The 27,423-nt window shown below is 40.8% G+C and overlaps 1 protein-coding gene across 5 annotated transcripts in view; it reads right to left on the bottom strand.

Annotated features, from left to right (window-relative positions):
- LOC113536638 (myosin-11) overlaps window positions 1–27,423 on the bottom strand; it is a 172,422-nt gene that overhangs the window by 34,181 nt on the left and 110,818 nt on the right. For 4 of the 5 annotated variants that reach the window (XM_053238119.1, XM_053238120.1, XM_053238122.1 and 1 more), the window contains 7 exons: window positions 15,612–15,737; window positions 14,616–14,705; window positions 10,869–10,931; window positions 4,600–4,779; window positions 3,491–3,583; window positions 2,855–3,001; window positions 2,496–2,579 (listed from right to left, as the gene is read on the bottom strand). In XM_053238119.1, coding sequence (XP_053094094.1) covers window positions 2,496–2,579; window positions 2,855–3,001; window positions 3,491–3,583; window positions 4,600–4,779; window positions 10,869–10,931; window positions 14,616–14,705; window positions 15,612–15,737 — 783 coding nt within the window. The remainder of the gene's footprint in view (window positions 1–2,495; window positions 2,580–2,854; window positions 3,002–3,490; window positions 3,584–4,599; window positions 4,780–10,868; window positions 10,932–14,615; window positions 14,706–15,611; window positions 15,738–27,423) is intronic. The other variant, XM_053238123.1, reaches the window with a different exon arrangement.

The following is a 27,423-nucleotide window of genomic DNA, read 5'->3' as shown; positions in this document are numbered from 1 at the left end:
GCTCTGAAAACCAGACAAACAGAAACAGGACGAATATTAAATAGAATATATTTCTGCACGTACAAACGCACACAAAAAACCTTTAATGTTCTCTGAGCTGTGATCACTTTGCAGAATTAATTATGGCATGTGTGTACGCAAGTGTGAAATTACACCGAATTCCAAAGCGTGTAATTACAGGCAACAAAGTAAGCAAACAATGGGCTGTAAAAGCAGGCGAGCGTGCCAGGACGAGGCGGGGTTTATCTGCGATCAAAGCCCATTGTGGTCCTGCACAGACTGCTGCAGAGCTGCGTTCATCCCTGAGCCATCCCCTTCACTGTAATTTCACCAAAACACTCTCTGAACTGTATTTCCAGGCTCTTGTGGTGCAAAGTTTTTAAGAATAGGACAAAGAAAAAGTTAAAAAAAAAAAAAATGTAAAAAAAAACAACGAAAAGAAAAGAAAAAAGTAAACGAGTATACCCCCCCAAAACACACACACACACACACCCATTCTCTCGCTCACTTCCCCCTCCATTTCGTTCCATCTTCATCTTCAGATTAAAAAGATGTCTCCATGTGAGTCTCAGAAAATACTATATAAAGGAATGACTAACTAGTCTGATGCCTCCTTCCCTTCATGCTAAAGTGTTTTTTTTGTTTGTTTTTTTGTTGGGACGGAGACGAATGCCCTTCAGCAAAAATGAATTTTCCAATCGCAGTTAGTTCTGCCATGAATAAATAAACAAATGAATAATTGAGAGGAGCGACATAAATAAATAACATCACAAACATTTCACCGGAGCTCGTAAGCATTCAGCGGATAACTGGAGCTGCATGCTAATGATAAAAAAGCAACAGGGGAGCAGGTTCTGTTGCATTATTCAATGTTCCATCAAAAAAAGAAGAAAATATAAATATAATATATATATAATCAAGGAACTCAAAAGGTTCAGTTGGCATTGAAGTGACAGGACTGTCCTGTTTATAACACGCAAGGACACTCAGGAAAACAAACTAACAACCGGTCAGAGATGAGTGAAGAAAACTGCGAGGGCTTTCTGCTCCAACTGACGGACAGACAGAGGTAAGGTCCATGCTTAATCCTCACTGTGCCCTCGATCCTGCCCTTCCACAGGCCTGCCGAGGCCTCAGAATGCCCCGGAGAGCTCTGGCTTGGTGCTAAGAGTCTTGAGGGATGAGGGATCACCTGGTCATCGCAGGCTTTCACAACACTGCATGCACATGTACGGAGAATTTCAAAGCAGTCGATCAGACGCAGGGTTCTCCGCTCTCCGCTGTTTACTTTCATGTTCAATTTACAGGGAGTGCTCTTGGAATGAAGGATAGAATTGATTTTATAGGTTTCTCCTGTTTACCGTCTCTCTCTAACCAATACAGAGGAGGGGAGAGAGACGGGAAATGAGAACCCTGAGGGTCTTACAGTCCTTCAGAGAAGGTCTAATAATAATAATAATAGTAATAATAATAATAATAGAATAATAAGATGAAAAATAATAAGTAGAGGAAAAAGAGAAAAGAGAAAAAGAAGAAGAAGAAAGAAGAAGAGGAAAGAGAAAGAACAAGTCAAAGAAGATGAAGAAGAAAAAAGGAAAGAGGAAGAAGAAGAGAAGAGAAAGAAATAGAGAAAGAAGGAGGAGGAGGAAGTAGAAAAAAGAGGAACAAGAATGAGAAGAAGAAGAAGAACAAAGTAGAAGAAGGGGAAACAGCAGGGGAAGAAGAAAGGAAGATGATGATGAAATGGAAAGAGGAGGAAGAAGAAGACAAAAAGGAAGGAGACAGAAGTAGAGAAACAAAAGAAGAAGGAAGAAGAACATGAAAGAGGAAGACGAGAAAAGAGGAAGAAGAGGGGAAGGAGGAGGAGGGAGAGGAAGAAGAAAGAGGAAGAAGAAGGAAAAGAAGAAAAGAAGATGAAAAGGAAGAAGGCATGGTCTAGCAAAATTAAAACAATAAAAGAACAGAATAAACAGTACAATGCCACACGTTCTCGCTGTGTCTGTGTGGGTTTCCTCCGGGTTCCTCCCACCTCCCAAACACATGCCAGTGGATGGACTGATGACTTTAAATTTTCCCCTCGGTGTGAAAGTGTGTGTGTGTGTGTGTGTGTGTGTGTGTGTGTGTGTGTGTGTGTGTGTGAGAGAGTGTGTGTGTGTGTGTGGTGCCCTGTGAGGAACTGGCAGGGTGTATTCCCACCCCATGCCCAGTGTCCCCGGGATGGACTCCGAATCCACCGCCACCCTGACCAGGATAAAGCGCTTACTGAAGATAGATGAAACGAAAACGAAAGAAAGAAAGAATGAATGAATGAATGAATGATTATAATATTACAGTATCTCATTTTCTCATTTCATAGTTATTTTCAGGGTTAGTTCTGCAGTGACAGAGGGAAGACAGGGAGAGGCTATGTGATGTAAAGGGGTTTAATTCGATTTAAAATAGTCTTTGTAGGATGTATTGAAGAAAAAAAAAAAAAAGATTCTTAAAGGTCGCACCTCATTGCGCGTGGAGGTCAGACGTTCCTGAGCAACGCTCAGCTCGGCGGTTAACTTCAGCACGGCGTCGTCTCTGCAGGCCACCTACAGCGTACGCGCACACACACACACACACACACACACACACACACACACACCACAAACCCTTCTACTGGACTGACGCAAAACAGGAAAATCATTCTGCATATATAAATATTTAGCCTGAAGCTGAATAATAAGAGAATAAGCATCATTAATTAACATACATTAATTTTGTTTGTTAACAAAAAAAGATTTAGCAATCTGACCCCTGAGGGGAACCAAACTAATATCCCGTGCTACTGATGTGTCCACCCCTGACGGTGCAGACGTGGTGGTACCTCCTGCTGAGCTGTGTGCTGTTTCTCTGTGAGCAGACGGAGCTGATGCTGCTGCTCTTGCAGCTGAGACAGCAGTGTGTCTCTCTGTCCTTCAGCCTGCTGTAGTTCAGTCCTCAAGCTGGACACCAACGCTTCTTCCTCCACCAGCTACACACACACACACACACACACACACACACACACACACACAGCAAAAAGACACACAGGTGATATTGGGGCTGTCAAGTTAATGTTATTAAGGCTCATAAAGGCTTAACAGTTAATAGCCACATTATCTTAGTTCTTCTTCTACTATGATAAAAGAGAAAGAGAAAGAAGAAGGAAAAAGAAGAAAGAAGAAGAGAAACAGGGAACAGGAAGAAGAAAAGGAAAGAGGAAGAAGAAGAAAGAGGAGGAAGAAGGAAATGAAGAAGAAAAAACACAAAGAAGAAGGAAAAGAAGAAGAAAGAAGAAGAGGAAGAGATAATAGGAAGAAGTAAAGGAAAGAAGAAGAAGAAGGAAAAAACAAGAATAGAAAGTAAAAGAAGAAGAAGAGGACAATGAAGAAGAAGATAAACAAGGAAGAGGAAGAGAAGGAAAGAGGTTGGACCAGTTGGACTGGAGTCTAAGTCCAGTCACGTAGGGGATACGCTGTACCTGTGAGTAGCAGGTGGTGTACTGGTGCTGTAGCTGGTTCAGTTCAGCCTTGAGCTCCACCACTCTCTGCTCCTGTCCTCCTCTCTGAGCCTCCTGTTAAAATAAAAAAAGAAACACTTCTTCTCATCATTCTCACAAATCTAACATGCCTTTAAGTCTTCAGGGAAATCTCAACCCACCATGGAGACAGTCTGAGGGTTTGGCAGTTTTCCAGCCATCATCCATGCGTGTAGAGAAAAAACATGAATGAAAAGTGATATGGGAAACCACTTAAATATCCGGCTGTGAAGGTCTGCACATGGCTGAGGTTGAAAATATGGTCTATCAGTAAGAACAAGATGGGAAAAAGATTGATAGAAATGCATTTTTAAATAAATTTTAGATTAATACGCTCATTCTAATATGTTATATACGGCGGACGCTCCACATGAACAGAATTAAAAAAAAAAGTGTGCAACTGTTGATGTGGTGAATGAGACGTTTATTTAACATTTATGGAAGGAGTCTCCAATGTCAGTGCTTTGTACTGTAAGCTGTAACTAAGTTTCCTGACATATTCAGGACATATTTGTTTTTTTGGCAATGCTTTTCATCTTAACTTCGAGAGAGAGAGAGAGAGAGAGAGAGAGAGAGAGAGAGAGAGAGAGAGAGAAAAGATGCTGGCGAGGGAATGACTGTTCGTTCACAAACTGCTGTGGTATAAAAGGAATAAAACACTTGTGCTGTTGGAGGAAAATAATCAATTTCAGGGTGGTAGTAGTCACATTGCTTCATCACAAAATCCCATCATTGATTATTTTCCTAGAAAAGCAGAACACAGAGTGTTTTATTCCCTACTTATATAATAGTGACAAACAAAAAGTGTAGCCCGGAGCATACAATGTACAGAAAACTCAAACTGAATTTTTCTTTCCTATTTTTTTCTTTTTCAGATCAATGTTTCAAGATCAGTGTGCTTCAGTAAACTATAAATAATACAGCAGCTTAGTGTCATAAATCTTTAATAATTTAATAATACAGTGTTCATACTTTTAAAAGCTTAATTTCCATACTTTCCATACTCCAGATTGGTGCAAGAACACGGAATTTAAAGCATCAGATGCTCTTACCCATTCTCTGAGCTCTCTCTGGCAGCTCTTGAGCTCACCAGTCACCCGCTGCAATGCATCCTGGGAGGTGATGAGCTCCTCGCACAGGTCGGCTGCCTCTTGGTCACGGGTACGCACTTTCTGTCTCAGAGACTCCGCCTCCAGGGTCAGAGCGGCTACGCTGTCCTCACGCTCGTCAAGCTGTTGGCATGCATTAAAAAAGAAAAAAGGAAAAAAAACAAACAAAGCCAATAAAGTGAATAAACTGGACCAATCAGAGCTAACAAAAGTGGACAGAAAGCTGTAATGAAAACAAAGCACAATACACTTACAAAAGAGGAGAAAAAAAAAGAAAAAAAAAAAGAAAAAAAAAAAGAAAAAAAAAAAGAAATGGAAATAATCGCTTAAAATAAAATAAGGAAATTATAAGAGCACAACAGCAGAGTAAGAGCTTCTGTCCATTTTGTTTCCACAATGTGATGTGTGTTTAGTGGCAATTTGTCACTTTAAGGAAATGGCTCGATTTGGCCCGTCTTCATTTAATGGCAAATGGCTAATACGAGCTCCGACTATGCTGCTGCTCGTTCGCTGAAATGACTGTGGATTACACATAATTATCTGTTAAACTATCCCTCATCCCTCGCTTCTGCGAACGTAATAATCCAACATCCCTTAAAACATGATGGGGTTAGAGCTTCTACTGAAGATTAAATAGCACACCAATCACTTTGTTGCTAATTACGTGGAAAAAAACGTTAAAAAAAGCATGGAACGTTAGTAAAAATGTGCGCCAAGTGCATTAGGTTGGACTGAGGTTTACCACAAACACACACACATGCACTAGCATTTTCATTCCACAAACCACAAAAATGCTGAATTATTTAAAGTTCTGATGTCTAAATGACTCGATGGTCATTACCACAAACTCTATTTCTGCACAGATTTCAAAGGCTGATATGAGTCCCGAGTACCACGTACCATGTATCGGCTAGTACTAAGTACAGCTACAAAAGCAAGCATTATAGTACTCAAATACAGCATTAATATCTCAAGTCACGGCATTCTTGCTTCACAGTACACGTTCAGATGCGACAAATAAGCCGTAAATGTTGGCACCTCTGGGTCGGGTTTTTCGCCTCCACTCTTTTCCACACTATTGTATTTCTTCTTTCTTACAACCTGAAAAACTGCTAAACATTTGCTCACCATCAACACTAGCACATGATGCTGAGAGACATGTCTGAGGGAGTTTTTATATTTGTTGTGCACTCAGGACCGATTCTAGGCTTGTTTGTGGGCGGGGTTCATAATCTCTCGTTTGCTTTCATGGAGAAGAATTCCTTCCAGTGGATTGATTCCATATGGCAATTCCACAGGTCACAATTTTAGGCAAAAATGGTAGATGGTAGGTTCATCCTTTTGTTGTTTTTATTATTTTCCTTTGGTACCAACACTCAAGCAGTGAAAAACAGTGCTTTTTAGATGCACTGAACATCACCGTGTAGGAATACGTGCAAAAGCCGTTCCCATATTAGAAGTGTTTTCATCATGCGGTCCCATACGAGATGTGTGTTTTTCACTTGGTTTTAGTGGAAGCATTCACATCACAATGCTGAGCTAATTAAAGTGCTCCAGTTGTAAGAAAGTCTGGTTTAATGTACATCAATAAGGCATTCTGTCTTCTTCACTGTTCGTAACAACCCTTTCCCACCATCACCAAACTTGAAACAGGAAGTAATTTGACCCAAACGGAACTAATCACATTACTCTGCATGTGGCAGTTAGAGTGGACAGATTCCGCACTAGATGTGGCTCGCTCCGGGTTTCAGCTGAAGCAAGTTTCAGACTGTTGTTTTCAGTAGGACCAGGGATTGGTTCTCTTGGTTGCTCCAGGTCTCGAAAACAGCTTTCACACTTCAGCAAATGTTCTGAACTCTCAGGGCAAATGATAGGAATCAGGAACAGAAGTGTGAAAATGACCAGAGTTGCTGAAGGACACAGAAGGAAAGCATTTAATGTTGTAGTGTAAAAAAGTTTCAAATATCCAACATGATTTTTTTGTGGTTCTGGTATCCAGTGTCATCTCAGGCTCAGAACGAATCATACGACATCTGGCAAATGTCAGCAAATATGAGAAGTATCTGATGCTGCCAGTTACTGTGTACATGTACGGTATGTATTTTTTCACTGTAGATGACTGGCTCAGCACAAAATGTTAATTAACTACTCTGAGCTCACGGGCATTTTAACTGAGCGCACAGAGGCATCGTGGAGCGGCTTTTAATGAACCTCCGTGTCCCCTGACCACCAGCGTCCGCCACGTCCTCCACTCTCTCCCTCATTTATCTTACACTCTACAATCATTCTGTTTTTCAGTTTTCATCCTGCTCATGCTGTTCTCCTGTCCATCTTCTCTCCTTTTCAGGCTAGTCCAGGGGTCTTTTTTGTTTTACTGCTGAACAAAAACATGACAGAAATTCAACTGTCTTGTGGCTAGCTGCTGGATTCTTTGTACCTTTAGTATGTTTCTTACTCTAGGAGAGTGACTGTTACTCTAAAAACAAATTAAATGTAAAACAGTTGCCTTTATAAGATCCAATTATGTACCGCAAATTATTTTTAAAGCTACGCCATATTCGTATGTGAAAGACATGTATGTTGTAGCTGATTACCCATAATCCTCCACCAAGCCACATCTTACTTAAATACCCGTGCTGAATTCGGTTCCACTTCTTGCCCACACAAGAAGCATGAGAGCCAAGCCAGGATATGTGGGCGGAGCTAATAATAGTGCAGACCCCTGACTGGCCAGCCAGTTGCACCGAATAATGTCTCTGACCAAACAAGCATAAAAATCTTCTGTAGCAAGTTTGTGTAGCATCTGCAAAAGTTCTTTGCTCATCTCAAATGTCCTTTTTTGGTGGATTTAAGACACATCATCACAAGTTTTAAACAGTAATTTAATGAATCATTTCCCACATTAATGTTTTCACATCACTATTTATCTTCATCTTACGTTTTTTCCCCTGTGTTCCCAGTAAAATCCACCATCTTCTAGAAACAAAAAGAAGCAAATCCCAAACTTGCTTCTTATTCACTTTCTTTGTGCCCAACATAGGTTATAACAAACACACAGAATAATAAAAGTGATGTTTTATCTACATGTGGATCTGGCATTCCTATTATTTTAACTCACCAGCTCATTATCTATGTGATATTACACTTCCACCTGTTAAATTTCTATGTGCATATGTATGTAAATAAGCCAAGTGTAATTACCAAACTTTTTTTTTTACTTACTGTATATGTATACTCAAGCAGCGTAAATAGTGTACCAGTCAATTCACAGAAATATTGGCACCCCTGAAGACCGTGGGCAAAAATAAATTCCTAAAACATACACTATATGGCTAAAGATTTGCGGACACCTGACCATCACACCATATGTGCTTGTTGAACATCCCACTCCAAAGTTGGTCCCACTTTTGCTGTTATAATAACCTCCACTCTTCTGGGAAAACTTTCCATTAGATTTTGGAGCGTGGCTGTGGGGATTTGTGTTCATTCAACTACAAGAGCATTAGTGAGGTCAGGCACCGAGGAGGTCTGGGGTGCAGTTGGCTTTCAGTTCATCTCAAAAGTGTTCAGTGGGGTTGAGGTCAGGGCTCTGTGCAGGACACTCAAATTCTTCCACTCCAACCTTCACACACCATGTCTTCATGGAGCTTGCTTTGTGCACAGGGGCATTGTCATGCTGGAACAGGTTTCTTAGTTCCAGTAAAGGGACAGCCCACAGAGACATTCTATACAACAGAATTCTAAACAGACTGGAGAAGAACCACATATGGGTGTGATGGTCAGGTGTCCACATACTTCTGACCACAGTGTATAAAATAAACACTGTTTTGTAACGGCCATCTTAGTCTCAAGATACAAACCCTGTTGAAAAGCTGTGATCTGAATTGAAATGGATGTCCATGCACACACATCTGAGAATATAAAGCAGCTTATTCATGGGGGAGAATTCAAGATGCTCTACAACCTTGTTAAACATAAAAGGAGACTCAGCGCTATTATTCCCTACAGGGGAAAATATGCACTTAAACATTTTAGGTTAGGGAAAAATATTGTGTGTAAATACATCATTGTGTGTCATATGATGCATTTTTCTTGCTCATTTTCATGAAGGCTGCCAATAATTTACCAGTTGGCTATATCATTTGTTAATAGTTACCACAATAGCCTTTTTTTTCTGTGAGCATTCTGACTATGTTGTACATCTATAAAAGTGCATGCAAGTATATACATGATAACCTGTTATACAAAGCGGACTAGAATTTTCCATCTGACTCGCATACAGTACTTTCCTTCATACAAGCCTCTAAAAGCCTCTCAGTGTGGCTCACCTTTCAGAGCGCTCACTAAGGGAGCCACACACTTTCTATTTCATGACTGCCTCCAAATAAAACGCTCTGTGACGCTATTCAAGTCTCTCAGCGGCAGGTTAAAGCACCGGAGCCAGAGCAGGGACAAAACACAGAAAGAGATACAGTAGGAGAGCACACAAACACACGTGACACGACTTACACGTTTTCCTGACCTCCTTGGAAAATGCTTAAATGGTGACTCCACTCATCATGACTTCCCCAAACCTGTCTCACACACACACTATACTATACAACAGCACCACCAGGACGCATGCAATCGACAGCCAAATCCGTGTCGAATTCAGCTTCCCCACAGCCGTTCAAACAAAAATGTCTCGAGGGGCCTTTAATGAGTTTTCGACTCAAAGTGGCGACTTGTCCTTTACGAACTGACAAGCTCCTGTGGTGACGGGGCCGGCGCATAAAAGTTGGCGCAAGTGAAATGAAGGAGTGTAAGTAAGTGTGAAAATATAGTGCGGCGTGGGCCCTTGGCAGAGGCCTCCATTAATCAAGCTGTCCGCACTCTGTTTTGAGAGTAATCTTTGTCCAACCGCTGGAGAAGCACTTAGCGGTAAGAGGCGCTTGGACGGCCTCTAAAGGCGGTGCTTTATTGCAGCCCCAAAACACAGTGAGGCTGCTCTGGGAATACACTCTGACCTGGGGCTCAGAGCTCATAGCCCTACACACCTCACACACACACACATCCAATTTATTAATCAGTTATTCATCCTAAAGATTATTATTTATCTCAGTACCTCAGTATTCCATGTATGAAACTGACGGAGTGGTGTTTTCATGCACCAAAGATCTGGAACACATCTCCAATAAACACCCGTCAGGCTCCATCTATCACTGAACCACCCCAAAAAAAAAAAAAAAAAAAGAAAAAAACCCACACACACCCCCAACCCCCCAAAAAACAATTTTTTTTTAAATATTATATTTTAACTATTACTGGTACATTACTTACATATTTATTCTCTTCCTACACAGTGTTTATTCCATATATTTTATACTGTTATTATTTTCTTTTTTCTGCCACTTCTATTATTTCATTATTATCATTTGTCTATTGTACTAGTTTATCTTTGTCTATCGTCCTTTCCTCATTTCTATTTTTAATTCATGCTGTAAAGCACTTTGAGCTGCATTTTAAATGAAGGTATGAAAGGTGCTATATAAATATAAAAGTTTATCATTATTACAGTGTAATTAATAGCCAGGGTGTGTAGTTATGACAGAGAGGAATGTAAAGACACACGTTGCGTTTGTTTTGCTGACTAATAACCAGGAGCTAAAATTTAGGAAACTGTCATTTAGGAGATAGGAAAGCTCCCATTTATGTTATTTGAACTTCTCAATATCAACATAATGATTAGTGATTTAAACAGATTTTTATTATATGTTTCTATAAAAAAGTGACATCTTAGTTCTTAAATAAATAAGAAAAATTCATAGCCATTATAACAAAAGTGACCAGATGAACTAACTTGTTTCGTGGACGTTCAACAATATTAAACGTAACTATATATCGATGAAAAGTACAACACCATTCTTTAATAAATAGAATTTTTTTTTTTTTTTTTTTAAATTGCAATTGTTGCTAAATTTCTGTAGTATTAGAGGAATAAAGCACTTCGAGTTGTGCTGCTGCAGGAAAATATTCAACTTCGAGATGGTAATAATAACTTGTCACTGAATATTTTCCAAAACAGCATCGCACAGTGTGTTTTATTCCTTACTTATTGCATAGCTGACAGCCAATCAGAAACAGAAACAGTTTGTTTAAACAGCTACAATAAATCCTGTGACAGCATGGAAGATCTGCTGAATAAAGAACGTTCTGACCAAAGAGACAGAGACCTTGTCCTTGAGTTGCAGCTGCTCGTCCCTCAGTCTCTCCAACTCCTCCACCTGACTGCCATCCTGACAGAGAGAGAGAGAGGAAGAGTGAAGAAAAAAAAAAGACACAGAGTAATGAATACATTTACATTTACGGCATTTGGCAGACGCCCTTATCCAGAGCGACTTACATAAGTGCTTTGAAGTCTCTGTCAATAAATACATTCTGATACTGGTTCGCTAGGTCACGGACTAAGTCTAAAAAATCAGTCTAAAAACACTTTAGGAGGAGGTATTACAGTAAAAAGCACACAGACAACACAAAGTGTTTTTTTTAAGTGCTAATTTATGTACCTCACGAAGAGGCAAGTCTTCAGATGTCATTTGAAGACTGACAGTGACTCAGCTTTCAGACACCTTCCTTGTACCCTGAGAGATGGTGGGACCGGGTGCGCAGTGCTAGAGGATCGGACGGAGTGTGGTGCAGTGTGGGGTGTGATAAGTGCTTTAAGGTAGATGGGTGCTGGCCTGTTTTTGGCTTTGTAGGCAAGCATCAGTGTTTTAAATCTGATGCAGTAGCTACAGGAAGCCAGTGAGGGGGTTGCAGCATTGGGGTGGTGTGGGAGAACTTAAGAAGGTTCAAAATGAGTCACGCAGCTGTATTCTGGATCGGTTGCAGAGGACGAATGGCGCTCAGAGGCAGACCTGCCAGGACTGAGTTGCAGTAGTCCAGTCTCAATATGACAAGGGACTGGACAAGCACCTGAGTGGCCTATGTGGATAGAAATGGATGAATCCTTCTGATGTTATAAAGGAGAAATCGGGATGAGCGTGTCAGATTAACAATGTGAGAGGAATAGGACAGTTGATTGTCCATGGTTACTCTAAGGTTGTGTGCAGTGACCGAAAGAGAGATCAGAGAATTGTCCAGGGAAATCGCAAGATCCTGACGTGGGGATGAGTCACCTGGGATGAACAGCAGTTCAGTTTTGCTGGGATTAAGTTTCAGCTGATGAGCTGTCATCCATGATGTGATGTCTGCCAGACATGCTGAGATCTAAGCAGAAACATGAGTGTCTGAGGGAGGGAAGGAGAGGATGAGCTGAGTGTCATCCATATAGCAGTGGTATGAAAACCCATGCGAGGATATGACCTCACCAAGAGATCGAGTATGTAGAAATGCTATGCTTGAGAATCAATGAGTAGCAAGTCTCCCACTCCAGCGCCTTCTACCATGACCATATTGAAAGTTAAACAGATTTTTTACCATGTAACACCAGTTACTATTAGCACTACTGTTATTATTATAATAATAAATCATGCTAGAAGACATGGAAAGTGTTTGTGTGTACAGAAATGTGTGAAAAACACACATGCGACATGTTAAGAGTCCACAGCACTGCTAAAATCTCAATTCTGATTGGTCAGAAGCAGCAGCACTGACAGAAGTGCAAATCACATGTTTACATTAACACGCTCATTCTAACACGTTATTGTTTCTGTAGTAACGGCTCATTCCCAGGGACTTGCATGATGGACGCTTCACATAAGCAGATAAAAAAAAAAAAAAAAAAAAAGCAAAAAAACCCCAAAACATAGAATTATTGAAGTTTTCTGTTAAATGTTTATGAAAGGAGTCTCCAGAGTCAGCGCTTTGTAACAGACAGAGGTAAAGCTGTAACATGAAGTTTTCTGACATGGGAAAGTCTTCGGGGCAGAGGTGTGCTGAATTTGTTCAGAAAAGGGTAAAAATGGGTACAGAAAAAAAGTATGACATGTCTGACTAACTGCTGTGGGATATAAGAAGTACACTTCAGCACTTCTGGTTACAGAAAAATAATCAACTTTGGGGTGGTAATTGTAACTCTGCTTCATCACACCACTACTTGCTAATTATTTTCCTATAACAGCATGTTCCATCATGTTTCATTCCTTACAAAGTGGATCCTGGGAGCTGACATTCTGCTTTAGTGTCTAGCCAATACCAGTGAATGAATTCAAATCAATCCATGTTTGACCTCCATGATAAACTGGATTCATTGTGAAAATGTGGAAGAAAAGCAGAAGCAATAATGTAGTGAAAAACATAGAAAGAAAAGATTTCCATTTCAAATCAAGACTTTATATATATTTTCATTTCAGTTGTTATTTCTGATGATGCTTTGGCAATGCTGTAACTAAATAATGGCTATGCTGATAAAGCCCAGTAAATGGAACTGAATTGAATTGCGCACGGGAGAGAAAGAACGAGCCGGGGTTCTGTGAGAATCTCATTATGTGCATGAGCGCGGGTCAGGGTGACTGAACGCTTTCATTCAAAGTCACCACAAAGTGCATGCCAGCGCTTTTGACCTCGCTTTCATTCACGTGTACAGACCTCTCAATTTAGCCTGGATTTGGCATAGAGAGAGCTTTACTGTGTGAGTGCTAGCAGTGGGGGAAATAATCGTGTGTATGATGCATTGTGATTAAAAACACAATTCAACACTTTTCAACTTTTTATCTTTTAATTCGGCTGATTCTTACATAGCTACACAGACGTAAGAGCTACGCAGCTTCTGGAAGTCGTGTTTATGTTCAAAATGAGAGAGAGGGAAAGATGTGGACGAATTAAGGAACATTTGCGGCAAGAAGTGAAACCAGCACAGGGTGAGCCATGATATGAAACACCTGGAGCAGACAGTTTTCTGATCAGCTTCTGATCAGCCTTTAACCACTGAGTCACGACTGCCAATTAAAAGCTGACTTTTGGGAACTTTATAAGGCTGAAAGTCAAAAAACGAGCTTGACGAGACCTTTGCAATTTGCAAGATTTGTTATGCCAAGATTAAATACTTACATGAGAAATCACATCTGGCATTTCCTCTTGGAGCTAGTGTTAGCACACAAAACAGCATTAGTAGGCTATTGTGGCTAACCAGGGAGAACCATTGAACAGGAATGTGTATCTATGGCAACATTTATTGCTAAGGCTCTGTGCCCTTATTCAGTTGTAGAAAACCAAGGCTTTTGTTTTCCTCTTACACACCTCTCAGCTGAGGTACAATATCCCATCCTGGTGGTCCTCCATGAAAATGGTCATATCAACACTGTACAACAACACAAAAGCTAGACAGAGGCCAACCCTACGAGGATCCTGAGGCATCCAGAGATACACCAGCTCCAGCTGGTTTCTGCCTCGTGAGGATTTGGGTATTCAAAGCATCGCTGGCAACCCTATGTGGACTTTGAGGAAGACAACAGCCTCCAAATTAATATACACATAAAATTCTACATGACTATACATAAATGCAGAAAGGACATTGTTCATATCACACTCGCCAGTGTCACCCAAATGAGGATGGGTTCCCTTTTGCGTCTGGTTCCTCTCAAGGTTTCTTCCTCATATCATCTAAGTGAGTTTTTTGTCTAACATCTAGGACTGTTTGCATGTTTTTTGTTTCTTATGTTCTGTAAAGTTGCTTTGAGACAATGTTCATTGTTAAAAGTGCTATACAAATAAAATTGAATTGAATTGAATAGAATAATGGACACACAAGAAGAACTGTTTTATAATCGAATCAAATCGTGACACAAGCGAAGTTTCCCACCCCTAGTAAGCACCACAGGTAGGTCAGGTGAGCCAAGGCCTGCGTGCTGTCATGCTTTTCAGGTTCCTCTAAACTGTGGAATATTCTAGACGTGGGTAAAAACAAGTTACATGAGTGGGTTGGAATTCTTTGCTGTGTGCGTGTGCAGCTTTATAAGGATGTACTTGACTTCACTGACCTCTCTGTCTTTCTCCAGCAGGACCAGCATCCTGTCAACCTCTCGCTGGAGCTCATCAATCTGGACTTCTTTCAGATGCTGCTCTTCTGCCTACACACACACACACACACACACACACACACACACACACACACACACACAGAGGTGAGGCACACTGGGAATGAACACTGGTGCTGTAAAGTGTCAAGCGGATGCCTTTGCATAATACATATCACACCTCTGAAATGATCCATTAGCGCGTGGCGGTGTGAGAACTGCTAAATGAGCTGACTTGACTCCACGGAAAAAGACACAATATCCTCTTGTGCATCTCTCCATATCTTCCCCGCTCTCTCGTTCCTATTCGGCGTGAGAGAAGCCCACCCATTCAGACCCTGGAGGCCTTGTGTGAATCAGACTCGGGCTTCGGGGTGTGAGAGGAGCTTCATCTCTCACCCTCTTCACCACTTCGCCCCCTCCCTGCCTCTCAGCTCCGACATCATCTGATTTATAATTTTAATACCTCTAATTTCCAATGCCCGCTTTCCAAAATGCCATTTTCCAATTTGCGTCAAAGCGCGTGAGCATTTTTCTTAATGTGGCTTATGACAAGCTTGGTGGATGTGCAATTTAGATGGAGGGTCCTGCAGGCAGGGGTGCGGCCGCTTTCTGTGTTTGTCTTCATCAACAAGCTGTGCTGTGTTTTTATTCGAGGGGGGGTGGGGGTATGTGGTGGCTCATGAAAATTGGCTGAATAAAACTGGCCGCAGGAAAGAGGGGAAAAAAAACCCTGTATAATCTCATAATTACATTTCTCATAATAAGAATTATGATGGTGGTAATGATAATGTATTAAAATATGCATTACCACTAAAAAGCAAGGAATGGAACATGGGGTGGCATTGTGGTCGTTATATGAATATTTATGTTAATTAAAACAAGGCCTGTGCTCCACGATATCTTACCCACTAACATGCGCTGAAAAGCGAGGAGCGGAGTAATAGGTGGTGCTTTTACCCTCAGGGTGGCGTTGTGTAGCTCCTCTCTGACTCGGCTCAGCTCTCTCTGGCACTCTTTGTCTCGGACCTGCAGCTCGGCATGGGCCTTCTGGAGACTCTGCAGCTCCACGCTGCGCTCCTGCAGCTAAAACACACACACAAACACACACACAAATACATACACAGTGATGTTCGCACCCAAGTCTCCAACAGAAAGAAAGATGCAAATATAAATGTAAACGTAAATATATAAGAAAGGATTTATATAGACAGACTCTGGATCTGTCTTCTTCGATCTCTGTATGTGTGCTAACATTAAACATTAAAGCTTTGAGGTTGGACAAACAATCTTGAAAACTTGATAACTCAAAATTATGACGTATCTTGAAATAACAACATAATATGAAATTGAAATAACAAGATAACTCGAAATTTGAAAAAAGAAGTAGCTCAAAATTATTACATCTTGAAAATGATCACATAAGATCTTGAAATAACAACATAATGTGATAATGAGATAACTTGAAATTATACATATCTTGAAAAAAAAAGAGCTATCTCAAAGTGACATCTTTAAATGACAAGTAAACAAAAACAACACACTATCTTGCAATAATGAGATAATAATAATAATAATAATAATAATAATATTCTTGCAATAATGAAGTAACTATGAATGACATCGTAAAATAACGACATAATATCTTGAAAAAAATGAGATGACTTGAAATTAACTTATCTTGAAAAAATTAGGCATCTCAAAACATATCTTGAAATGACCAAAAAAACCCACTATCTTGCAAAAATGAGATATGAGAAAACATCTTGAAATAATGACATAATATCTTGAAAAAAAAAAAACAGGATAACTTGAAATTAAAATATCTTGAAAAAACTCAAAAATAACAACATAATATCTTGGAAAGATGAGTAAATAAATCAAATAATGGCAAACTACCCTGTAATACTGAGATATAAAACTAAAATAACATCTAGAAATAATGAAATAAGTCAAAAATATTGAGGTAATAAGTCAAAATATTGAGATATTAAATGGAAATAATTCAGACTTTATTGTATTCACATTTGAGATGATTACATTTTCATTCTGGAAACTTAAAAAAATGACAGTTGTGACAGAAGTTACTGTAATTTTTCATCAACTAAATTTAATAACAACCAGATGACTGAGACTAAATCCAAATTAGGCGAAATAATTTAAAAACTGTGATACAATGTGCAATAACTGAAACTTCTCTAGCACCTGCGCTACCTCTAAACGTTAGCATGCAGCCATGGGCGGGGCCATAGCTGAACGCTAAAGAGATCTGAATGCACAGTTCCTCCACTTATCTCCACCTGCAATTGACCTTCATCGAGCATTGCTCTCAACACCATAACCGCCACCTGCTGTCCCATCACGCCGTCAGCAGAAAAAAGGAAAAAAAAAAAAAAAAAAAAAAACAGGAATAAGTTGTTAGAAATGAAATTTCAATTCATCCAGTCCCCTTATACACGAGCGCAGGGAGCTCGGTGAAGAGCGAGTGGATGGGGATCAATAGTGTTTAGACAGCGGAGCAGATTTTCTAAGCGCCAGATCAATAGGAAAGAGAGAGGAGAAAAATACCCCGGCTTTTCTTTGGGTGTTGTAGTAAATACGAACAAATCAGTGGCCTTAGGCTAAATGGATTGACCAGCTGTTTCCGACTCCTGTGCTGTAAATAAAGATCTATCAGGAAGCTCTGACGGAGACCTAGAGGTGTGGAGAGAGAGCGCCACTGCACCACAAGTGCCTCAAACACACGTAGAAGAAATGGGGTATGGAGTAGCACATACACTTGAGTGGAGAGCAAAAAAATTTGTACACCCTTACTTTGCGACATTTTTACAGACATCCCTTAATTATCGCAGGAAACAAAAAACCCGGGTGTCTCTAAAGACTTTTCAGGTGTCCTGCTGCTGTTTTTTCCCTCCACTAGTTAATTTTCTTTATTCTTTATTTTTTATCAGTTATTTTTCATGTCATTTTGATGTCATGAAAATAACTGAGAAACAAAGAAAAAAAAAACAATCAGAAAAACACACATTTTTAAACGGATTATTTCTGAATAATGATTGAATAATTTTTCACGGTTGGTGATGGTCACTTAAAAAAAAACAAAAAAAAAAAAACACTTTAATATCTTTTTATCTCCCCATCTCGATGGAAGGTCAATATTTTCTCTATTAAGTTGTGCGAGAGCTGTTTTTGTGTCTTGTTTATGCCTTAGACGAGACTTAAATGAGACATATTTACTGTAATATTTAGGCTGTACGCTGTAACAGGATTTCATTTCATAAACATGCAATTCTGTTTTGTACACTCGCCACCAAGGAGGGTGCAAACTTTCACACTCAACCGCAGCTCATCGCCTTGATCGCTTACAGTTTTTGTGATAAGTGAAGAACTGTCCTTGGGTAAACAAGAGAAACTTCACTTCTGCACACCAGCCGGAATGAAAGAGCCGAACTTGATCACTTCAGCAACTTTGCTCTAATTACTGGCGGCTCTGCAGGCTACGCTGAGCGCGCTGGAGCCGAGCAAGCATGATATATGGAGGCACTCGAAGGCCGTAGCCTAAACAAAAACACCTCGGCCAGGCCAAAACAATAAAGAGCGGCGCTGACTTCGCTCCAAATGAAAACATTCATCAATATAAGGGCAGAGAAATATGGAAATAAAAGTGTGAACTCCATTATTGGCCGCTCGGCAGGACGGAGTGGGAGCCTGGCCCATGTTTGCTAAAGTGACAGGGCTTGAGAAAGTGTCTAGCTCTCCAATATTCAGTCCATCTCAGGAGCCCATCTGTTATAAGTCTACACACACACACACACACACACACACATACACACACACACACACACACAGAGCTGAAAAGTGATTGATAATCAACCCCATTCTGCCAGTCAGAAAGGATGGCAGTGATGTGAAAAAGCCGTGCTGTGTGACTGGACTAACAGGCTGTGTTTGCGTAACACTCTGAGTACACACACATGTCCAGCTGAGCCCAAACATACACACACACACCCACACACACACCACACACATACCACATACAGACGTTAGTCTGGACTGCAGCCATAGAATCAGTCAGCTAAATGTGAATGTCCTCACAGATAAATTACCTTAATTACACCATCTTTCTCTCTCACTCTCTCTCTCTCACACACACAATGATGATTTACAAAGTGCAGGATGTTTTGACAAATTTTCTGAAATGTTCTACTCACACTGATGGCCTCACATGTACAAATTCATAATCCTTAGCATGACCTTCATGGGAAGGAAAAAAAAAAAGTTTTTTTTTTTAATAACATCATGTGCTATACAGTCAGAGTTATGTTTAATTTTGTCGTACATCCGCAGAAAGTTAGAACCTGTTATCCTCTTTAATAAGAGAATAATAATAATAAGACAAAAAAAAAAACAAAACAAAAAACAGCTATTGAGAAACCACAAAGCGTAAACTCCTCTGTCCTGAAGATGTCTAATTCTGTAAGATTTCAGCTTTACTGCTGGCACTGGAGACTCCTTCCATAAACGTTAAACATACGGCTCAATACGGTGAAGTTTTTTGCAATAACAATTGCACATTTTTATTTAGTTTATGTGGAGCGTCTGTTATACAAGCCCCAGTAAGAGCTGTTACTATAGAATTGATAAGTATTAGACCAACGCATTAATATAAACGTCAGAGCTGCTGTTATAGAAAATGCATCCATACTTTCTGACCAATCAGATTTGAGAATTGAACAGCACTGTTGTATAACTGTAAGTAAACATTATTGTCTTATGACATACTGACAGAGAGGATATATAGTTTATAGACATTGCTATACACTCTTCACTACAATCCTCCACCTTCCATAAACAACCTACACCAGTCCTGTATGCACAAACCGCCATTAAATATTTACACCACTTCCAGTTAATTCTAGCTTTTTCCCTGAGCTCTTTCCTATTTCTTGTGCCGTAACAGGCTTGGTTTTTAAATATTAAAGCTGTTCAGCTCTGCAAATGAATGCTGCTTGGTATCCTACTCTCTCTCTCTCTCTCTCTCTGCCACCTTATGAGATCGCATTTCCCCAGACAGGAGAGTGAAGAGCGGCTGCTGTTATTAACCCTGTCTGTGAGGGCTTCTGGGCGGCTTCAACATTGAGGTCCATGTTAAAGTTTCCCCTCTTCTGACATGTCAAAGCACAACTGAGGTGGACTGATTATGGCCACAGCACTCTTTTTTCTGCCCGCTCCTAGGCTGTGTTTGATGACAAATGTCAAAGAGGACTCGTCTAGCTGCCTCTCCTCACAAAAAAAAAAAAAAAAAAAAAAAAAAAAAAAAAAAAAAAATGCACCCTGTCTTTAGTGAAAACCATGTTTTATTCATGAAAGGGATTTTTTTGGGTTCGAAGAAACTCCCAGAGCATCACTATTACTCATTACTCTATGAGAAGTAATTTGAGGGCTGGGGGTTAATTAATTCACCATGATTAAAAAGTAAAAGAGTGAGATTTCCTGGCAGACAGGTGAGACAAAATATGCTCGTGTAAATGTACGTCAATGGAAAGACTGAAGACGGTTTTGACAGTGTGGTGGACAGGTCCGTCCCCGACTTCAACACCAGGTATCTTGATTGCACTGTGTGTGTGTGTGAGTGTGTGTGTTTCCAGACCTGGCCTCCATGCTCTAATGGGTAACTCTGGGCACTTGAGCAGGCGCCAGCCCCGGGCTATTCTATAAGTGGTCTTTACTTTTACTGGGAGAGCTCAGGTGGTCTCTAGAGGGGACGGGATGAGTGGTGGATGGAGGGTGTAGAGGGAGGAGAAGCTCTGCTCTCTCTTTTCCTACGCAACCCTCTGAATAATATATCCATATATCATCAAGGCCATGTCAGAGGGTGATTCACGGCGCAGGACTTGCCCAAACCACCACGGTATTAGCTTTAATAATGCAGGCCTGGGTTACGCGCTTACTCTTTCCTGACAAATATGGGCAAATCAATTAATTCCCACTGACATTCTCCCCCAAAGCATGTAATATAAATTCCATGTGGCTCTGGGTTTCGTGCTTTTTTTTTTTCTTCTTCTTCTTCAAAACAGAGGGCAAATATCAGAGTCAAATCCTCACTTTCAGCCTCTAATTTCTGAAACCCTCAACAAGGAAAGGATGTTTGTTATCGCTGTAAACATCACTTCAAACGGTTACAGACATCTGATGAAGAGCAGATGGAGAAATAAGTGTATTCTGGTTTCTGTGAACACTAAGGTGATCTTAGCTATGACTAACAATCTCAATCTTATGACTGACAGTGCCTTAACGTTTGAAATCCTTATCAGTAATGTTACTAGAACATCCTAAGGCCTACAAGGGTCTGCTTCCATTTGGATATTATTCCTGTTACACTGACGTCTTCTAGCTACTGCTCCCATTTGGAACACAATGGTATCATCCCAAGGCATAAAGGTTATGTTCCTTTTTAAAATCTGCTATTGCCACCCAAGCATCTACAAGGTTCTACTCCCGTTTGGATCTTAGTACTATTATACTAAGGCCTACAAACTTTTGCTCCCATTTGGATGCTACTCCTGCCACACTGATGTCTTCTACTTCCTGCTCCCACTTGGATCCCAATGCTATCATCCTGAGACCTACAAGGTTCTGCTCCTTTTGGATCCTGTAGGCTTCAAAATGACAGCAGCGGGGTTAAAATGGAGGCCCTTGTAGGCATACAAGTTTCTGCTCCTTTTTGAAATCTACTGCAGTCATCCTGAAGCCTACAAGGTTCTGCTTAGTTTCAATCGTATCGATGTCATCCCAAGGCCTACAAGGTTCTACTCCCATTTGGATCCTACTATGGTCATCCTGAAAGGCCTACTAGCTTCTGTACCCACTTGGCCCTCCTGAGACCTACAAGGTTCTGCTCCCATTTGGATCCTACTACTGTCCTCCTGTGGTCTACAGGTCCTACAAGTTTCTGCTCCCATTTCGTTCCCATTCTCTTCAACCTGAGGCCTACAGGTTACTGCTCCACTTTAGATGCTATTCTCTCCTTTGTTGCTGATACAAATGATAACTACTGTATTGGCATCCTTGGTATAACTTATAATCCATTTAAACCAGAATTCCTGTAATATCTGATCTAAAAATCAGTCACGGTTCCCAGTGCTGGCCAGAGGAGGATAGCCTTCCCCTACTTCCCCTACTCAACCTTGGAGTCGCAGAAGATTTTCACCAGCTGTTATTCCTAATCTAGTTATATGCATATAAATTTGATTTACGAAATTATTACAATTTCATTGGCCTTCTTTCAGCTTGGAGCTCCTCTTAAGCCCATTTACACCAGTGATGCCGCATGCAACATGCTGTCCTGTTAATCAAAGTAACCCTTAACCCCAGATACTGGTGACTGATGTGTGCACAAGCATATTTTTGGGTTGCACGCTCATGGTTTCTAGCTAGAAACAATAAAAAAAGAAAATTATATTCATGCAATACTACAGTATGTAGTACTGTAATATCTACTGGAGCAGCACACACAGAGCATAGAAATCTCATTGGATTGACTTTATACAGTGGTAAGGCATGTTTATAATACTCTGATGATCATTACAGATATCTACTCACCTATATTTACTAAACAAGTGCAAGAAACCACTTAGACGATTGCTCCTTGCATCAGTGCTTTTGGTATAAATTTGGTTATATGCTTTTGAAAATATTGCCCCACTGAATCTTGGCTTTTCACAAATGTTTCTCCATCATTGTGATTTTTCTTGCCAATTTCCCCTTGTTGTGTTCACTGGGAGTTGCACTCATGTCTGAAGATGCACCACAACTATCTGCAAAAGGAATTCTACATATATACTCATTTCATTCTATGTTCTTTACATTGTGAGTCTATAGTCAAGCAATCAACCCCATGTAGCGCAGCTCCAAGGACAAAAAGATACTTAAGATTCAGAGAAGCAATTCTGTCCACTCTATAGTGGGGAAAAACACAGACTGAGAGAGAGAGTGACCCAATTAAAACAATGTGGAGCGTTTGTGTTGTGCTGGTGGTGGTAACGGCGCTAATGACGAGACTGCAGAAACTCTGGAATGTTCCCTAATGGGCTCCTCTCGCACCTTTCCTCTCTAATGAAACACATCCCTCCACTACCACCACCCGAGCCCCAACCTGTCTTTTGTCTGTCAATGTGCGGTTCATAAATATTGTCTTATCATTATCGTCATCATTTTTACCTGATATGCCAGAAAAATTCTGAGGCAATTACCAAAGTGACAGGTGAAACGAGAGTGCCGTGCAGCATGAAATGAACGGTTGCCAAGGAAACCAGGAGCGAGAAACAGCTTGCCGTGTTGGTCATGTGACACCCTCCCCTCCACCCCCAAATCCCCTCCACATACACACAACACAGGGCTTGAAGAGACTTGAGTGTATAGGACTGGCTATTTGTGTCCAAAGGTCAGCAGGCTTTGTGTGTTGTGTTTTGTGTGTGTGTGTGTGTGTGTGTGTGTGTGTGTGTGTGTGTGTGTGTGTGTGTGTGTGAGAGAGAGAGAGAGAGAGAGAGAGAAGAAGAGATATACTCCATCACCAACTAGATTTACAGCCTACAGGAATAATCTGCATCTTAAGCACCTGCAGCCATTAATCCAGCAGGAACACTGTAAATCAGTGGTTTAACTGAGAGATACACACACCATCCCTGCATGCACACATAACCACATTCACACACACACGCAAACACACACTTTGCAGTTTCAGCTACTAATGAGTTCACTTCCAGGTCTATAGCACGATGTTTAATATATCCATTATGGCTCGGATTCATTACTGCTCGGAAAAACCTTGCAACCTAAATAAAAAGTTTCTTCCCGAAGTTAATACCCATTTTCTAAAGTAATACCTTAAGCACTTGTTACAGTAATGATATTTTTAATGCAGAGCAGGTAAATCCAGTATGCAATCATTAATCAAGGTGGAGAGTAAAGCTCGTGGCTTGACGCAAAGTTAGATTACAGCCACAAGCTGTATGACTCTGGGAAAATACACATGTATGCATACAGAAGCTGGCTATAGCATTTTAAAGGATTGGCTGGGGGCGTAAATCTGATGTGCATACATTTTAGAAGTGATACAAGTTTCTGAATGCAGATTAGCATCACTCTAAAAGCATCACAATTTTGTTTGGCTATTTAACTAAAGAAACATATAAATGTGTAAGTATATACATGCCTTTTGTGGATCGAGACCTTGGGTACATTGTTGAACGACATGACTGTGTCACCGGGAGCTTAAAGGGTTCCAGTGAGGCCAGACTTTGTGAACAGATCTAAGGGGAGAGGTCAGACAAAGAACGATCCTATTAATCCCTATGAAAGGTACAAAAAAAAGTGTACCCTTTCCAGATTAGGGTTACTGGGACTCATCTCCTGGGAGCCAGGCATGAGTGTGGTGTCAAGCAAGCATCTGCTGACTGAGCCAATTGGTAACCCGGTTGGACTCAGCCAAAATGGTGACATGTAGCCATTTTTTGGGCTCACCATATGCAAGATAAAGGGTGGAAGTCAGGTGTAAATGCCAGCCACGTGGCAGATATGTGACAAACTAGACACTTGGAATGGAAAGAAATGGCCAAATGTTTGTGGACACTTAACCATCACAATCATACGTGCTTGTTGAACATCCCATTCCAGATTTATTCCCCCTTTGCACTAGAACTTGGAGCGTGGCTGTGGGGATATATGTTCCTTTAGCCACAAGAGCATTAGTGGTTGTGATGTTGGGTGAGGAGGTCTGGGGTGCAGTCGGTGTTCCAGTTCATCCCAAAGGTGTTCAGTGAGGTTGAGGTCAGGGCTCTGTGCAGGACACTTGAGTTTTTTATACAATAATATCAAGTTTTTTATACAATTGTTTGTTTCCCACTTTGTGGCAACAGTTTGAGGAAGAACCACATATGGACATGAAGCTCAGGTGTCCACATACTTTTGGCCATATAGCATATATAAATGTTGATAAATGATGTGATTCAAAATTGCTGTCACTACAATTTTCAGCACTCTGTTTGTGTTAATTTATACCCAAATGCGTGTCACGCTGTGTGAGAAAGCACCACAACATGTCCATTTCACATTATTTGACAACTCAGTGTAATTTGAAGCTAGTGTGTAATGTTTTCTGCTGCAAATTAGCATCATTACTCCATTCAATACCCAATATCAGTCCAAAATAAAGAATTCTGCCCACACCATTACTTTAGTTCCCTTACAGCATACATGGTAAAGAACTACTGTTCTTTCATTTTAATGGACACAGAGATGGAAAGCTAATAGATGGTTCAACAAAACAACAGTTAGAGGTGAGAGCAAAGACATTAGGCCTCAAGGACAAGCTTTTCTCCTCTGCTCTGCCAATTATTGCTGATTAGCACTGATTTAAAAAACAAAACCACACTGCAATGTAAATCAAACGTGTTCTCCATGCGGACGCCGACACGGATGACGAGGTTTAAAACACTTCTATAAATATATAAGCGAATTCAAAATTGAATGTGCCAGAGTGGGTAGGAGGAGGGGGGGGGACCAACGAAGATGCAATTACGGATCTAATCAGAGCTTTGTGCGTGAAGGTGCGGCTCTCTCCTATCTCGTTCCCATTTGCATCATAACGCGGCGTGCAATATTAATTTCCGAGTTTACTGCTTATTGGAAGCGCAAAGTAGGAAAAGCCATTAAGGCTGCAAATAGGAAAGCTATTTGCTGTCACACGTATTCGGCTCTATTAAAAAGAAAAAAAAAATCTTGTTAACCGTTTGGAATTAGAGTCATTTTTGGCGAGAGGCACTGTGTAGCAGGGCCACAGAAATAAGTAATCATGCCAGGTTTCACCCTCTCCCTGTCAGTCTCTCTCTCTCTCTCTCTCTCTCGCTTTCTTTTCTTCATTTGTAGAGGACAGCAGGGACGAGGTTGGAGGGCGTCAGGGGTGAGTAAGTGCATGTACAGGCAATTAAAGTTGCTATCTGTTTGGCTAATGCGCACACAGACAGACGAGCTCGTCCACACAGCCTGGGGCTCAGGAAGGGAGAAGGAGAACAGACGCCAGCTGGTCAGCTGATCTCTCTGCCCAGCCTGATCTCGGTTATTAATCCAATCGTACTGACTGTAGCCAAATCTCGACTTGGCTGGTGTGCACGTCCAAAATGAACATTAGCACTGTAAATACATTACATTTATTCATTTGGAGGATGCTTTTATCCAAAGTGACTTGCAAGTAGGACTGAATACAATCTAAGCATGTGGATAAACAGTTGAGGTCTAAGAATCTTGATCAAGGGCCCAAAAGTGGCTCTTTAGAAGATGGTGAGGATAAATCCCAGCACTGCTAGTCACTACCAGTTAAAAAAATGATGAGATGATGGTTTCAAACGATGAAGGAGGAGAAGGATTTTCTTTTCACCTTAGAGAACAAGTTCACTTATCTAGCGATTCTTTTCCCCAATGCCATTGCATTAATCTGAAATTGCACTCAACGAACCAATCTAAACAATGGCAATGGGGAGAAAAAAAAAAAAAAAAAAAAATCCACAGCCTCACAGTTCCAGAGTTCACGGTTTGATCATGAGCTCGGGGTTATTGCTGAAACATTCTAACTGTGTCCGTGAAGGTTTCCTCCAGGTTCTCTGGTTTCTGTGTAAAAACATGCTGGTAGGTAAACTGGCCACACTAAACTGCCCCAGGTCTGAACGAGTGTGTGAATGTGTGTGTGCACGGTGCCCTGTAATAGACTGGCATCCCATCCAGGGTGTATTCCCCTTTGTCACACCCACGTTCCTGGAATAGACTCTGGACCCGGTGAGACCCTGACCAGGACAAGCGCTTACTGAAGATGAATGTATGGAGAAAATATAAAAAAAATCCTGCCATAATGTAAGCTAGCTAGCCCACTACTGTATCAACCTAATTAATGTGACATTCCTGATTAAATATCATAAGGATGCTAAAGATTACAAGAGAAACTTTCTTTCGTTATGTCATAATACTTGTTTATTATTTATTTTTTTTAGCAAAGTAGATTCGAAAGATCTTGACATGTTCTTTCTACCATTTCTAAAGGTTATTAACAACAGACATCTTAAGTGACACAACCTAACAACATGAATCCAAATGGGATGAAAAAACAGATATGGCAGCTTTACAATTCTTTTTCGCATCTTCAAATTAAGCCCTATAAACGCCTCAAAACCAGTTTCTCATCTCAGGGAACACGAAGCACCCAAAAGCCTGAGAACTGCCACGCAGTACGAGCTCATCACTGTTTTAATCTAATCTCTCTACATCACAGCGCAGCTCTAGCACAAAATCAGTCTGGTGCTTTCTGAGACAGAGAGAGAGCAAGAAAGAGAGAGAAAGAGAGAAAGAGCGAGCGCGAGCGAGAGAGGCGATTTATGGATGCTCCATCGCTAAGGTCCATGGAGGTGTTTTATGGTGGGACCTGCAGGGCCCATTAAGGCAGCGTGTGGTGCTCCGAGCCGACCACGGCTATCGATCGGCAGTGCTGGGCCCCGGCCCTGGCCTGCCTAGTTAAAAACTGCTGCGTGTGTGTGTAGGGAAATGAAAACGGAGGCCTTGGTGTGCAATGATCTGTGTGTGAAAGAAACAAGCGGGCTGAGGAGACCAAAAAAAAAAAAAAAAAAAAAAGCGATTTTAAATCTTCCTCTGGCTGCTCATGTGACGCCGGCTATGCTTTGGTACTGAAAGTGGGCTCTGTTTCCTTAAAGAGGAAAATGAAAGCAGA

Source organism: Pangasianodon hypophthalmus, chromosome 11 (genome assembly GCF_027358585.1).
Source record: "Pangasianodon hypophthalmus isolate fPanHyp1 chromosome 11, fPanHyp1.pri, whole genome shotgun sequence".
Classification (NCBI taxonomy): domain Eukaryota; kingdom Metazoa; phylum Chordata; class Actinopteri; order Siluriformes; family Pangasiidae; genus Pangasianodon; species Pangasianodon hypophthalmus.
The sequence above is the reverse complement of the archived record's forward strand: the minus strand, read 5'-3'. Positions and strand labels throughout refer to the sequence as shown.